Source organism: Copidosoma floridanum, unplaced genomic scaffold, assembly GCF_036245765.1.
Source record: "Copidosoma floridanum isolate Cflo_tuat_1 unplaced genomic scaffold, Cflo_Japanese_pri ptg000013l, whole genome shotgun sequence".
In the NCBI taxonomy this organism is placed as follows: Eukaryota; Metazoa; Arthropoda; class Insecta; order Hymenoptera; family Encyrtidae; genus Copidosoma; species Copidosoma floridanum.
In genome coordinates this window covers 29612346-29627566 of record NW_028321890.1, presented here as the reverse complement: position 1 = coordinate 29627566, position 15221 = coordinate 29612346, and the positions used below count along the sequence as shown (strand labels likewise).

Here is a 15221-nt window from a genome sequence, read left to right as displayed (position 1 = left end):
AAGTAACATTTACATTAAGTTTCTCTTTATTAAGTTATTATGTACAATTAGCTCAACGTTGCAGCATTAAAGTGATATTAAACATACTTGTGCGTACGCACCCTTATTACTCGAATCCTCGCCCACGTGCTCGCGCGCGAAACTCTCAAATTATTGAGTCTGAACCCAAGACTCCCAAAGATCGAATTTAGAGCTTGGCATTTTTACTGTGTGGTGGCGTCGATGTCAGGGACCCTGCTTCCGCAGCTTCTGAAATTCACCACCTCATGAAAATTTACGTTGACAATTGGCGCTTCAGCTGAGCCATGAATTTGAATGTTATAGCAGAAGCTTTTTGTTTATCTACCCTTTTTTGTCTGTGCATAATAACGTACTTTGTTTCCGACCATGCAGGTAATTGTTGATTAGTTTTGTTTCACAACATAAAGAAGTTTGTAATTATGTTAATTTGAGAAAAAAATGCATTTTTCCTTCTCGTTTCAAAAACAGTGGCACAAAGTCAACAATTTTGTTTTTAACCTATTTAGATCAACACATATTAGTATATACAAACATTATACTAATGAAAAATCTAATTGAAAAATCTTATCACTTGCCTTAAGAAGCTTATTGACATTTGTAGTAAAATAATCTGTATGAGAAACATTGGTAGTTGTTTAATTTTCTTGGCATGCTTGTATCCAAAGTTATGGCAGAATTTTGAAACTGAAGAATGTCATTGAAAGAAGTTTACTTATAGTAGGACTAGTAACACAGAAGATTAATTTATATCCATTTTTTTAAAGAAAAAGATGTAAACAATTATTTAAGTATTATGTGAATATTTGTAAACAAACATATGTAATTGCAGATGCAGACCAACAGATTCAAAGTAATATGTACAGTTTATAGAACTTTTAAAAACTACAACAGTATTGGAAAAAATACGTTTCCAACTAAAAAACATCGTATTATTAGTAGTTACATGTACAAGTCATTTCACAGCACTCACAATTTGGCAGAAGACCAAGTACCAAAAGCCTTAAGAAACACAAAACCAAAATCTAAAAGAGGCACACTGCAATATTTTGTAGATATTAAGCAGGTAAAGTTGACAAATATACACAAAACTATGACAACCGTTGCATAGCATATTAAATCGTCTACCTCATTATATAGGTAAGAGTAGAAGGAGGTAAAGGAGGAGATGGAAACGTATCTTTTCTTCAAGTGTGGTGTAATGATAAAGCTGGTCCAGATGGCGGGGATGGTGGTAACGGAGGCCACGTGATATTTGAAGTTGGTAAACAATTTTAATCATGAACCTATGTATCATCAAATCAAATCAATCAGTATAATGTAATGAGCCCTCAATTGTTTTATAGGTGACACCTGACATTAAAGATTTATCATCTGTACAAAGTATTCTTAAAGCTGATGATGGAGAAAATGGTGGTAACAAAGACTGTTTTGGAAAAAGCGCAAGTCACAAAATAGTAAAAGTTCCAATGGGAACTATTGTGAGAGATGTAGAAGGAAATATTTTGGCTGACTTGGAAGAAGAAGGCACCAAATTTATAGCAGCCAGAGGTGGTGCAGGTGGTCATGGCAATGTTTTTTTTAAATCTGACGTAAATAATACTCCTAAAGTTGCTGAGTATGGCGCAGAAGGAGAAAGTTATCAGTACGTTCTAGAGATCAGAAGTATGGCTCATGTTGGATTGGTACGTCATTTAATTAATTAATAATAGTGGTTTTATTTTGACTCGAGCTTTCTTTTGTTTTTAGATTGGGCTTCCTAATGCAGGTAAAAGTACACTACTTACAGCTATTACAAGAGCTAGACCAAAGATTGCTCCCTATCCGTTCACAACTCTGAAGCCACACATTGGAATGATTCAGTATGATGATTATGAACAAATAGCTGGTAGGCTACATTTTTCTATACTTAAATAAATTACAAAAATAACTTAAAGTTACTTAAACTCTTTTACTGCTCAGTTGCTGACTTACCTGGATTAATACCAGACTCACATAAAAATAAAGGCCTCGGAATAACGTTTTTAAAGCATGCAGAACGTTGTGCTGCATTACTATTTATTATTGACATCACTCATGATGAACCATGGACTCAATTGGAAATTTTAAAATTTGAAATCAGCCAATTTAATGATAATTTAAATGATCGGCCAAAAATAGTGATTGCAAATAAAATTGACTTACCACAAGCCAAGGTAAGCTTACAAACCAATTGAAACAGTTTCTAAATTAGCTGTAAATAATTTTGTAAAACAAGTAAAAAATTTTTGCCGTAGGAAAATTTACAATTACTCCAAGAAAGAATTGATGAACCGATCGTAGCGATTTCTGCCAAAATAGGTACCAATGTCTCTACTTTGTTGAGGGAAATTAGGATATTATATGACAAATATTTAACAGAAAATCAAAAAAACGTTGAATTAGGCGAAACGTAGTTTGTAGTGTAAACATTTTTATTTAATAAAAAAAACTCTAAAATTTACAAAACGATTGTGAAAATTATTGTTTCTCGCAATATTTGAAGCTGCTCATGAGACATTTAACATTCGACTGTTGTAATACAGTTTCAAACCATTTGTTAACATTTCGATAATTCTTTCGTACTTCTGAATTAAAAACGTGTTGATAGGCTGGTGATAAAGAGACAAATACCGACACGTCAGCCAAAGTCATTTTTCCGCTTACCAAGTAAGTATTACCGGACAACACTTCATTCAAGGATTCCATTATTTGCAACAAGGTATCCTTGGAATTCTTTATAGAATCCTTAGAAGTCTTGATCGAAGAATTTTTTAGAGATGGTAAAACCCATCCGTAAACTGAAGGTAAAATGTGATTATCTGAGAAACTCATCCATTGTAAAACTTGACTTTTCTCTAATACGTTATTGCCTTTAAATTGAGCATTCGCAAGATAAAAAGCAATGGCGTTTCCATCAATTAACTCTACTTTTCCATCGTTGAAATATACGGAGCCTTTCATTTCACTATCTTTTGTATGATTATTTAATTTGAGGCACTTTCCAGCATATCGGCATACGATTTGTACCAAGTGACTTTTCACACTTCCTTCATTGCAGTGAAATACTAATTCTTTTGAAGATTTGGTACAGATTGAATCTTTACTACTTTTTACTCCTGTAAAAATGAAATTTCTTTTTTGGCATTGAAGCAAAATACAAAAATAATATAACAGCAAAAACGGTAAGTTTTTCTCATTTTTTTATTGTAAAAAAATTTAAAAATAATAATATGAGAAAAATACGATTGCGTGAAAAAAACATTTCATGCCAGCAACAAAAATTTACATGCAGACAATATTTGTAGTTATTTGTAACAAATCAATTAAGTAAATTATGGTATATAGTTCATGAAATATAAACATTGATTTTTCTATGCAAAGACGGGTGCATATCAAATGAAAGTACAAGTACTCTATAATCTAACCACACACATGCAGTTATCTATGATGTACCTTCTAATTTTTCAAGTGCGTATGACTTAGCAGTTTCCAAGGCTTCGTTCAGGCACGAGATATTAGAACCAGAAGCTTGAGCAGATTCCGGTTTTCCACCACCCCTCCCTTGCATTAATCCAGCTATCGCTTGAATCCATTCATTAGCTTTCAATCCTTTTGTTATTGCAGACTGAAAAATAAAAATTGAATGATGAATATTTTAAAGAAAATAACATAAATTTTTATATTTCTTTTTTCATTTCTTAAAGCAAAATAATACCTTGGGTACAGCACTGAGGGCAAATATTTTATTGTCATCTTCATCAACTGTTATAAACAGAGCACTGGTTTCAGGTGATATTGCCTTCACTTTTTTTAAAGCCATATCCAAAGCTTTTGTGTTGTTGTAAGCATTCAGTTTTTCAACTAAAACTGCTATTCCCTTTTGAGCTTCGATTAGATCCTTGGCAAATTCAACAACGTTATTCGCTACCGCGGCCTTTGCAGCTCGCTCTTTATCATCCAAAGCTTTCTTCAAAGCTTTCAACTCATTTCGCATATCTTCCTGTTAAACATGCGATTAACGTTTGTTTAAAAATTTGATTCGTAAGAAAGTAAAAGATTGATGCTTATAGTGTAGCTTACTTTTTTCCAATAGGGAATCACAGCATGTGACACATCATCAGTCAGTTCAACGATCTTCTTCACAATGGCCTTGGAGGTTGTGGAATCTTTCACGTTGTCGACATCAGATTTCAAATTATTCAAGTGATTTTGCAAGAGCTCAGACTTTTTCAAAGCCTTGGAAGCCTCAGGACCGGTAAGGGCCACGATGCGCCTTATACCCTTGGCTATAGCTTCTTCGCTGGCAATAACAAAATCTCCAATATGGCCAGTGCGATGTAAATGAGTTCCACCGCAGAATTCAACGCTCGTCTTCGTACCAGCTTCACTGAGCGGGTCTTTTTCCAAGTCTTCTACGGGCACACCTATGCTGACTACGCGAACTGGGTCCGGATACGTTTCACCAAACATCGCGCGCAATCCTTGAATGTTACGCGCAACAGCTAAAGGACTTTCTTTTGCGTACACCACCTTATCAGCGATTACGATCGCATTTGTGTATTGCTCAGTCTTTTTTACTTGTTCTGTGGTCATAGCACCTTTGGAAAAAATTAGATGAAATACAATATTTTGGCTATTCCATAAGTATTTTTCAAATAAAAATCGCCTGCATACCTTTGTTAGTAAAATCAAACCTTAGCCGATCTGGAGCGACTAATGATCCCTTTTGATCTGCTTCAGTGCCCAAAACGCATCTCAGAGCGTGGTTTAGAGCATGAGTGGCAGTGTGATTACTCATGACTAGTCTTCTCCTCGAGTTATCAACGTTTAAGTACAATTTGTCGCCTTTCCTCAACGTACCTTCGCCAACAGTACCAATGTGTAAAACATATCCACCTCTGACTTGTACATTTTTAACGCAGACTTCAGTGCTCTAAAATTTTTTAACTGGCTTAAAAATATGAAAGATTGCAAAAAGTCAGCGGTTTAAGTCAAATTACCTCGTCATCGACTTTTACTAAAAACCCTTCATCGTAGATCTGACCTCCCTGTTCAGCATAGAAGTTAGTTTGATCCAGTAGTACACCAACTTCATCGCCAGACTTGACTTCGTCGACGAACTTCTTATCCTTGCGTAAAGCAACGACGGTACCAATGCACGGAGAAAAACTGTACTCTGCGTACTTTTCGGATGAATCGCTTTTATAATTGTATTTGTAAGAATCATCAGTAGTTTTAATGCCTCTATTCTGCAATTCCGTGATAGCATGCACATCTAAATTTATCTGATCATTCACGCCACCAGCCTTGCCTTGTGAAGCGATCTGAAAAATGTACAAATTGTTCGATTATTAAAGTAAATTTTGAAGTATTTGGTAGAAGATAATCGAATGCTCACAATAGCTTGCTTCTTAGCTTCTTCGTAGCCAACTACATCTATCGTGAGTCCTTTTTCTTCAGCCATAAGTTGAGTCAAGTCAACAGGGAATCCGTAAGTGTCATACAAGCGCCACGCAACGTCACCTGGTACAATTTGTGTCGATTCCAGTTTTGCGATGGTTCTATTTAGTAAATTGCGACCTCTGGTTAATGTTTTCAAAAATTGAGTTTCTTCTTCATTTATCACGTCAATAATAGACTGCGGATCCCTTTTGACTTCCGGGAAAATATCGCCAAGAAGTTCTACGACTACATTAACGAGGGTGGCAAAAAATCCAGGCTTAGCGTTCAGTTTTTCGGTCGCGTATCTCACAGCACGTCTCAAAATTCTTCTTACAACGTATCTGTTTATAATACAAAAAAAAATATTTTAGAACATTCAATTTGATGGTATTATTCAAGTTTTGATTCTCAACAAAGCCTACCCTCTACCAGTATTATCGGGAACTCCACCATCAGCTAGAGCAATAGTAATAGTTCTCGCGTGATCGGCAAGTACTCGATATGCCATGTCGATACCATCTTTGTCGTCACTTCCCACCCGACCCTGATAGACGGGAGCATTGGTGCCTTTATGAATTGCCTCGAAAAGTGGCAAAAATAAATCGGTGTCATAGTTTGAGCGTTTGTTTTGTATCACAGACACGAGACGCTCTAAACCTAAACCACAGTCGATATGCTTTTTAGGAAGTGGGTGCAGTTCTCCGCTTCTTTCTCTGAAACACGATAAATCTATATAATTTTGTCAAGATAACTGTATATTTAAAAAAAAAAATAGCTAAATTCTTACCTATTAAATTGTATAAAAACCAAGTTCCAAATTTCCAAGACATCTGGATCATCCATGTTGACCAAGTGAGCAGCATCCCTACCTCCAATTCTGTCAAAATGCAATTCACTGCAAGGACCACATGGACCAGTTTCACCCATCTCCCAGAAGTTATCCTTCATGTTACCAGGTAGCACGTGATTAGCAGGTAGACTACAAAAAAAAAATGATTTGTATGGTCTCGTTTTAAAAACGGTCAAGAATAAATTAAACATAAATAGTATTATTTACCCAAGAGATAACCAAAGATCTTTACATTCATCATCTGGTTTTAAATTAGCTTTCTCATCTCCGCCAAAATACGTCACATAAAGCTGATCCTTTGGCAATTTAAGAACATCAGTCAAGAATTCCCAAGCCCATGTACATATTTCTTTCTAAAGTGACAACAAATATTCAAATTATACAAAAATAATGTAATGTTTGCTAGTAAATAATTGGCTGATGAAAATCTACCTTGAAATAATCTCCAAAAGACCAATTTCCCATCATCTCAAAAAACGTATGATGATAAACATCTTTGCCTACATCATCCAGATCATTATGTTTTCCTCCAGCTCGAATGCATTTCTGTGAATTAACTACCCTTACCCATTTGGCCATATCACTGTTTGGGTCAACTGTTCCCAAGAAAATAGGTTTGAACTAAATGTAAAAACCATAAAATTAATTTTTAATGCATCATAAATATGTATACAAAATAAGAAAATCTTGTAAAATTAGATATACCTGGTTCATACCAGCATTGGTGAATAGCAATGTAGGATCATCATGAGGAACTGTTGAGCTAGAATGTACATATTCATGGTCTTTTGACTTGAAAAAGTCAATGTAAGCTTGCCGAATTTCCTTAGCTGTTTTGTTTACAGTCATTTTTAATGATTATTCTGTAACCAAAAATACCAACATATGTGTAGTACTGGGAGTTCATGCACTCTACATTTAACGTTTTAGATAACAGTAATGCTTTATTCTTGTGTAATGATGGCTATCATTATTTTTTTATGCATTAAATCAAAATTCATAAACAAAGTTTTACTGCAAGTAAAACAATTGAAAATTGCATCAGAAAATGCCTTGCACGTGCACAAATATTTTAAAATAAAACTTTCTTTAGGTAAAAAAAAAATAAACCCAAGTTAAGCTATATTTAAATATTTTTTATCAAACAAGTGTAAAATATAAGTTTAATATTTAAAAGTAATATGCAACTTACGATAGTCAGTTGGTTGTGTTGCACATAAAATGCTGCAGCTGCTCCGGGACTCCCGGGATGCTGCAGAAAAGGACGTAAAATAAAACAGCTGAGAGTTCAGTGCACGCGGTCAGCAGCTTTGACAGTTTTATTAAAACTTTTATTCAGAAATTATCCCTCTAGTTGGATTATATCGATGGTTCTGTTGATAATTCAAGAAGGTAATATTGAGAGAAAGTGTGTTTAGGTGTGTTATACGAAGATTTTCCTTACGAACCTGATGGTAGCGCATTAAAAAAAAAAGAGTTCGTCACCTTGGATCGCTCGTTCCAAAATTAAAAGTAAATATATGTTTACCGATTATAGATGGTATACACTCGCTATTTCCACAACTTATCTAATCCTGTATACGTTTTTGGAACGAACGCACCTGATGGTTGCGATGTATACTTAACGAACGGTAAGTACCTACAACTTAAAAGTACAGTACAGTTATCAACGACAATAGCGTTGCCTACTTACCCACTGGGTTACGGCGTACCGCGTACCCATGACTGCCTTACGGAATATACCATATAAAATAGGTAGTGTTGTGATTGCAGTGAATGCTACATTGCTACATTTATTTATTGACATATATATAACTCGCTTTTCGCACTACCTACTAGCCTACTCCTACTACCTACTACCTACTAACTACACAGTTTATAAATGTCTACATATCTACATACATGTACTTATAGCTCAGAAAAGTCTACTTTTCCCTCGTCCCGTGATTCATGATGTATTTTGCATTAGTTATTCATCATCAGTCATTTGAAGGAGTCAGTTGAAGACAGAGTACGTGATATTTGTACTCGCTGTTGTCAAAAATCTAATGCTTTTCTGCGAAGAATGAAGGCATAAAACACCTATTACAAACACTGTTCAGTAGATGCAATCCAGTTGAGTGATAACTACTATTCCTGTTTAAATAGAATAATTATTCGAAAGCAAAGTCTCTTCAAGGATTTTTCATACCAGAGATTAAATTCTTTCATATAAGTATGGAGGTGAGTAGTATATGACTAAGTATATTATACCCGCCTATACACCTTAAGTAATTCTAATAATCCTCATCTTTTTCCTTTCACTTTTACGAATCTCCAATTAATCTGAAGATTTTATCAAATACACGTTTGAGAGTAGTAGAAGGCATCTGAATACCGACTATTGCAAGTCTACAAATAAATTCGTGCTAGGTTTACGGCTTAGACAGGCTTTTTATTTACAGCAAAACGAGATACCTTTGCCTCTGGAACCGATTAAATCCAACAACATCGAGGATAGGCGACTCTGGATTGGTAATCTTGATCTTCGAATTAATGAGTAAGTATTAATATACTGATTTTCATGCATGTGAAATTTCAATGCTGCTATTGTCTTTCGTCTGCAAAATCTAATTATTGTGTTTCACAACTGGTATCAATTCCTCAAACTCGTCCAAAAATACGGAAACATTGAAAAGTTTGATCTGCTGTTCCATCGATCTGGGCCACAAGCTGGTTTACCAAGAGGATATGCTTTTGTTACGTATAAAACGGCAAATGACGCCGAGAACGCAATGGAAACACTACAGAATCTTAAAGTTGGGTGTAAAAATATCGTAGTTAGATATGCTCACAGTGTCAATGAGGTAACTAATATTCAAAGAATGCTTTACTTTAACAATTAATCTTATGTATCTTGTAAGATTTTTCAAGTACAGTATAACAATAGTACCCATTACTTCATACACTTTTTCATTTTTTCAACATTCATATTTTTGGGATTTTTAGGCTGAACTAGATAAACCAAAGCCTAAAATTGAAATTCCTGCACTTGCTGGTGCAAAAAAAAGTGATGTAAGAATAAGGTAATGCAATTGACATTTTATAGTCTTCTGTAATTAAGTTTAGTAAATCTTATCAATGATATTGATTTCAGTCGTGAAACAGCTATACAAGCTATTGAAGCAAAATTAAAGATGATGAAGGAGTCAGAAGAAGAATTTCAATTGAATAAACCACTTGAAGGAAGTTCTGTGGTATATCAATATCAAAAACAGGATAACAATAAACCAGCTACATCCACGCGACATCACAGTAGGGGAAGCTATCATCATAAAAAACCTTATAGTCGCACGAGACCAAGAAGATAATCATAATTTTAACCGATACTAATACTGTGTATCTGTATAAGAAAGTATTCATGTTTCATGTGTATTTATTTTCATTCATTAAATTATAAATTGTAAGCACAACAGTGAGCCATTAGACAACAAATGTTCTGAAAATTTTTATTTCATCAATTCAATTATTATTCTGCGTGATATACTGTCGTAGTGGCTTATAAATGAAATGATTTATTTTTTAAACTCTTGCTTCGGAGTATTACGTATATATGTAAGTAATAGCAAAACGAATAACTAACTATACATATGTACATATATTAAATATAAATATAATTACGTGATTTTTTTTATGTAAAAAATATTCATATATTGAGTAGTTTTTTTAATATGTTCAATAAAAATTAATACGTGAGTTACAAATGTTTTTGTTTTTTCTTATCTATGTAGCTTTTATTTTAGATAACTAAAAATATTTTTTACACTAATTAATGTATTTACAGTATAGTTGCAATGATTTTTCTTAAAAAACAGTTAGTAAAAAATTAATCTTTGTTGAGATAAGTTTTCCCTCTCATATGGAAAGGTAGTGGAACTACAGCAGGACAAGGCAACTGTCCTGGAATAATACAAGCACAATTTTTCTCGCAGCCAACACCAAAGTTAGCTGGATTGTCCTTCTTTTCTTTGGCTATGGCTTCTTTTTTCAAAACTTCTTTAGATTTACCAACTACCTTAATAAGGTGATCCAATATTTCATCTTTGTTTTTTGAATCAACATCAACTAACATTCTTTTGCCATTATCTAAAAGATTTTTTTTAAAGTAACCTGTTAAATCATAAATTATTCAATACAAGAATTTTTTTTCAAATACATACCATAAAAGCACCATACAAAAGGTGTCGGTGTTCTGTTCTTTATAGTTACAATTTGCACATCAGGATTTTTAAACATTAACTGTGGTAAGTGCCAAAAGATAAAATTTCTAAAAAAAATATTCTTAATTTTCATGTATTCAATAACAAATGAAATGCCTCAACAATTGAGTTTTTTTTAACCTTATTCCGGAGCTGGCAATGCCATGAGTATTGTAATTGATTGAGAAAATCTGAATGGCATCCTTTAGAACCAAACTTCCGGCTTCTAAATACTTTATTGTTCGCCTGACAGGCTCTCTCCCTATCATAAACGGCATGTTGGTAAATAATTATTAAATGGACTAACGTTTAGCAAAGTTTACAAATAATTAAACGCAAAGGGATTGGAGCAGACGAGCAGTCAACTATTTTGCCGTCATTAATTCAATAATTCAAATGTCAGCTCCGCTAGATGGAGCTGATTCTGGGCGAAAATTAGAATAAATTATAAACAAAATAGAATAAAGAATATTAGAAATATAGAAGAAGGCAAGAAGCTCACAATAGCGAAAATTCTATACTGTAGCGAAAATTGATGCCTCCAGACAAAAAGTATGACTCAATTTTTACCGATCAGAGTTTTTTATATAAATAAAAAAAATTAAATCCAATAGATTAAATAAATTTACAAATAACATTTTTATAATCTTCCGTATCTTCCCTACGTAACATCATATAAGATAAGTAGAATATTTATGGTTTTGGAGGTCGATTCTCGGGTATAAAGATAAATTGTAAACTTCCCACAAAACATTGAGGTGACAACCGACACTGTCTGTTTTGATGATAACATCTATAGTTATCTAAAAGATATCAATTAGTTATCTAGAGAACAGTTATCGAAAAATGATGTCTTGTAGTTGTCTTTTAACAGACGTCTACACGATAACTTTAGAAGGCAACTTAGTGTTATCTTTTTTACTTGTATCATTTTGAAGCGTTGTCAAAATGTTATCGAAAAAATTATTTTTAAAGTTATGTCCACGTTATCGAAAGAAAAGATGCCTTATAGTTGTCTCATAAAAGACGTCTATGTGATAACTTTTAAAGACAACTTAGAGTTATATTTTTTGACCGATATCTTTTTTAAGTGTTGTCAAAATGTTATCGAAAAAACAATTTTGGAGTTACCATATTTAATGTAGAAAATGATAACATTACGATAACTTACGATAAATAAAAATGATATCAATATTTTTATCTTATTCAGACATCATTATGATAAAGCCGGTGTCGCCGGTGCGATTGGTTGCGGTATATATATATAGGTGGTGCACGGTTTTTATATATTTTACGTGGATTATAACCTCCTTCTTTCTTGCATCAGCTGTCAAGCAGGCCACATCGGATCCCGTTCGCTTTTTGTCCAGCTCTCTTCGTCAGAGGCATCATCAAAAGGTTGTGTCATTTGTTTCAATAATCTATACTTAATCTTTTATTAATTTTTGTGCTCTCTGCTCTTCTTCTTTCAACTCAAAAGTGGAATTAGTAAATTTTGATAGAGACCTTCTATTAAATCAAAATTTGTCATCTCAATTTGCAAGTATTTGGTTTGTTTACAAATTATCTAGTTCTAGTTTAAGCATTTATAACTAAAAAACATTGAATATTTTTCTTTAGGAAAACAAAATTTTAAGCCTGGGAGAAATAAGTTCATCTAATACTATATAAATAAGATTATGCCCACCATTATAACATAAACTGTGTCGTCAACTAACTTGGTACGGTTTTCATGGAACTCTTGCTGTAAAGGATCTCCATTTTTCATCGATAATCATAAGTATGTATTTTGATTCTGAAAACTTATGTATTTTTTAAAATTTATTAATCGCCAACATTTTTATAGGTGCTACACGAAAAAAAATTGCATCTACTGTAACAGATGTACAAGAACGCATTAAAGATTAGTTGCGTAGAACATCTGACAGGCGGAAAAAAAAGAGGAGTCAATCAACAGCCTATGTTGTAATTAATTTTCTAATTGTGCTTAAACCAGTGATTCTTAAGTATGACATAAGTAAAAAGTTTTTTGTAATCGTAAAAAAACAATTATAAAAAATACACTTTTAAAAATATCTATTATAATGAAGGCATCGTGCAATTCAAAGAACTACAGATACCTTTGAATTTAATGAATTGATTGATTAATTTATAATTTAAAGGCCATTATTCAAATGAATTATAAATTTATTCAATTTAAAGGTATCTGTGGTTCTTTGAGTTGCGTAAATGCTACTTCTATTATTTAATACTATTTAAACGATACCCTCAAGATATCATTTAATTTACACAGCAGATATCTGTAAGATATCATTGAATTTAGCACCACAGATATCTAAAAGACATCCTTAATTCTTGCTCTAAAGACATCCATAAGAGATCAAAAACATTTAGTATGACAACAGCAGACATCTAAATGTTATCAATTAGTTGTCATTAGCTGATGTTTGTTTGCTGACAACTGATAACAATACGATGTCTTATCGATAATAATTAGGCGTCAATTTGACATCTTGCCGATGTAGTTTTGATAACTTCGGTAGATATCAGCTGGCGGTTCAATGATGTCGTATAGATGTCTTATTGTCACCTTAATGTTTTGTGGGTTGTCGCAAATAGTACAAATAATGTTATCTTTTTACTATCTACCTATAAAATTAGTTGCGGCTCAATATTCGTATAAAACATACACTGCAAACTTGCCGCAAGTAGCACAAACATCGTTAATTATTTATTTTGTATCTATTTCAAGAGTTGCGGCTGGTTTATAAGTGACTAAATGGCTCTAGGGCTAAGCTGCCTAAAGCTCTCTTTCAGAATTTCAGAAGCAATTTTTGGCCAAAAAAATCACTACCGCTAGATGGCGCTGATCCAAATGATTATTACTACTTGTAGTAAAGCCACTTAATCAATTATAAACAAGCCGCAACTAATTGAGTAAATACAAAATAAAAAGTGAACATTGTTCGCACTATTGGCGGCAAGTTTACAATTTATCTATTACCCGAAAGTGTAAATATAAGGGAGGTCAATATTCGTATAAAACATACACTGCAAACTTGCCGCAAGTAGCACAAACATCGTTAATTATTTATTTTGTATCTATTTCAATAGTTGCGGCTGGTTTATAAGTGATTAAACGGCTCTAGGGCTAAGCTGCCTGAAGCCCTCCATCAGAATTTCAGAAGCAATTTTTGGCCAAAAAAATCACTACCGCTAGATGGCGCTGATCCAAATGATTATTACTACTTGTAGTAGAGCCACTTAATCAATTATAAACCAGCCGCAACTAATTTAATAAATACAAAATAAAAAGATAACATTGTTTGTGCTATTTGCGGCAAGTTTGCAGTGTATGTTTTACACCAATATCGACCTCCCTTATATTTACACTTTCGGGTAATAGATAAATTGTAAACTTGCCGCAAACAGCACAAACATCGTTAATTATTTATTTTGTATCTATTTCAATAGTTGCGGCTGGTTTATAAGTGATTAAACGGCTCTAGGGCTAAGCTGCCTAAAGCTCTCCATCAGAATTTCAGAAGCAATTTTTGGCCAAAAAAATCACGACCGCTAGATGGCGCTGATCCTAATGATTATAACTACTTATAGTAGAGCCATTTAATCAATTATAAACCAGCCGCAACTAATTTTGTAGATACAAAATAAATAGTTAAAAATAATTGTGCTACTTGCGGCAAGTTTGCAGTGTATGTTTTATACGAATATCAACCTTATATATATTTATACTTTTGGGTAATAGATGAATTGTAAACTTGACGCAAACAGTGCAAACAACGTTAACTTTTTATTCTATATTTATGAAATTAGTTGCGGCTGGTTTATAAGTAATTAAATGGCTCTAGGGCTAAGCTGCCTAAAGCTCTCTTTCAGAATTTCAGAAGCAATTTTTGGCCAAAAAAATCACTACCGCTAGATGGCGCTGATCCAAATGATTATTACTACTTGTAGTAAAGCCACTTAATCAATTATAAACCAGCCGCAACTAATTGAGTAAATACAAAATAAAAAGTGAACATTGTTCGCACTATTGGCGGCAAGTTTACAATTTATCTATTACCCGAAAGTGTAAATATAAGGGAGGTCGATATTGGTGTAAAACATACACTGCAAACTTGCCGCAAGTAGCACAATTATCTTTAACTATTCATTTTGTATCTACGAAATTAGTTGCGGCTGGTTTATAATTGATTAAATGGCTCTACTATAAGTAGTTATAATCATTAGGATCAGCGCCATCTAGCGGTCGTGATTTTTTTGGCCAAAAATTGCTTCTGAAATTCTGATGGAGAGCTTTAGGCAGCTTAGCCCTAGAGCCGTTTAATCACTTATAAACCAGCCGCAACTATTGAAATAGATACAAAATAAATAATTAACGATGTTGGTGCTGTTTGCGGCAAGTTTACAATTTATCTATCACCCGAAAGTGTAAATATAAGGGAGGTCGATATTGGTGTAAAACATACACTGCAAACTTGCCGCAAATAGCACAAACAATGTTATCTTTTTATTTTGTATTTACTAAATTAGTTGCGGCTGGTTTATAATTGATTAAATGGCTCTACTATAAGTAGTTATAATCATTAGGATCAGCGCCATCTAGCGGTCGTGATTTTTTTGGCCAAAAA

At 33.5% G+C, this 15221-nt stretch overlaps 4 protein-coding genes across 5 annotated transcripts; 2 read left to right on the top strand and 2 right to left on the bottom strand.

Moving 5' to 3' along the window:
* The first annotated feature begins 333 nt into the window (after positions 1 to 333).
* On the top strand, positions 334 to 2483 carry LOC106640630 (mitochondrial ribosome-associated GTPase 2). Its single transcript, XM_014354723.2, has 7 exons — positions 334 to 393; positions 851 to 1084; positions 1159 to 1278; positions 1365 to 1703; positions 1768 to 1906; positions 1981 to 2213; positions 2295 to 2483. The coding sequence occupies exons 1-7, from the start codon at positions 388 to 390 to the stop codon at positions 2451 to 2453; spliced, it is 1230 nt and encodes a 409-aa protein (XP_014210209.2). The 5' UTR covers positions 334 to 387; the 3' UTR covers positions 2454 to 2483.
* Positions 2470 to 7761, bottom strand: AlaRS (alanine--tRNA ligase, cytoplasmic). Of its 2 annotated transcripts, none has more exons than XM_014354818.2 (13): positions 7524 to 7761; positions 7037 to 7194; positions 6764 to 6952; positions 6539 to 6684; positions 6269 to 6460; positions 5904 to 6194; positions 5438 to 5822; positions 5040 to 5363; positions 4714 to 4972; positions 4120 to 4637; positions 3755 to 4039; positions 3493 to 3664; positions 2470 to 3155 (listed from the first exon to the last, which is right to left on the bottom strand). In XM_014354818.2, the coding sequence occupies exons 2-13, from the start codon at positions 7178 to 7180 to the stop codon at positions 2518 to 2520; spliced, it is 3543 nt and encodes a 1180-aa protein (XP_014210304.2). In that variant the 5' UTR covers positions 7181 to 7194; positions 7524 to 7761; the 3' UTR covers positions 2470 to 2517. The 2 variants fall into 2 exon arrangements, with proteins under 2 accessions (XP_014210304.2, XP_089447089.1); XM_089590963.1 differs by having other exon boundaries at positions 2470 to 3152.
* A 411-nt stretch (positions 7762 to 8172) lies between these two features.
* Positions 8173 to 9957, top strand: LOC106640701 (putative RNA-binding protein 18). The gene is made up of 5 exons (XM_014354812.2): positions 8173 to 8554; positions 8776 to 8870; positions 8964 to 9177; positions 9320 to 9396; positions 9468 to 9957. Exons 1-5 carry the CDS (start codon positions 8549 to 8551, stop codon positions 9679 to 9681), a joined length of 606 nt encoding a protein of 201 aa, XP_014210298.1. The 5' UTR covers positions 8173 to 8548; the 3' UTR covers positions 9682 to 9957.
* Positions 9958 to 10103: 146 nt separating this feature from the next.
* mRpS25 (mitochondrial ribosomal protein S25) lies at positions 10104 to 10922 on the bottom strand. Its single transcript, XM_014354813.2, has 3 exons — positions 10711 to 10922; positions 10531 to 10637; positions 10104 to 10456 (listed from the first exon to the last, which is right to left on the bottom strand). Exons 1-3 carry the CDS (start codon positions 10845 to 10847, stop codon positions 10197 to 10199), a joined length of 504 nt encoding a protein of 167 aa, XP_014210299.1. The 5' UTR covers positions 10848 to 10922; the 3' UTR covers positions 10104 to 10196.
* Positions 10923 to 15221: the final 4299 nt, after the last annotated feature.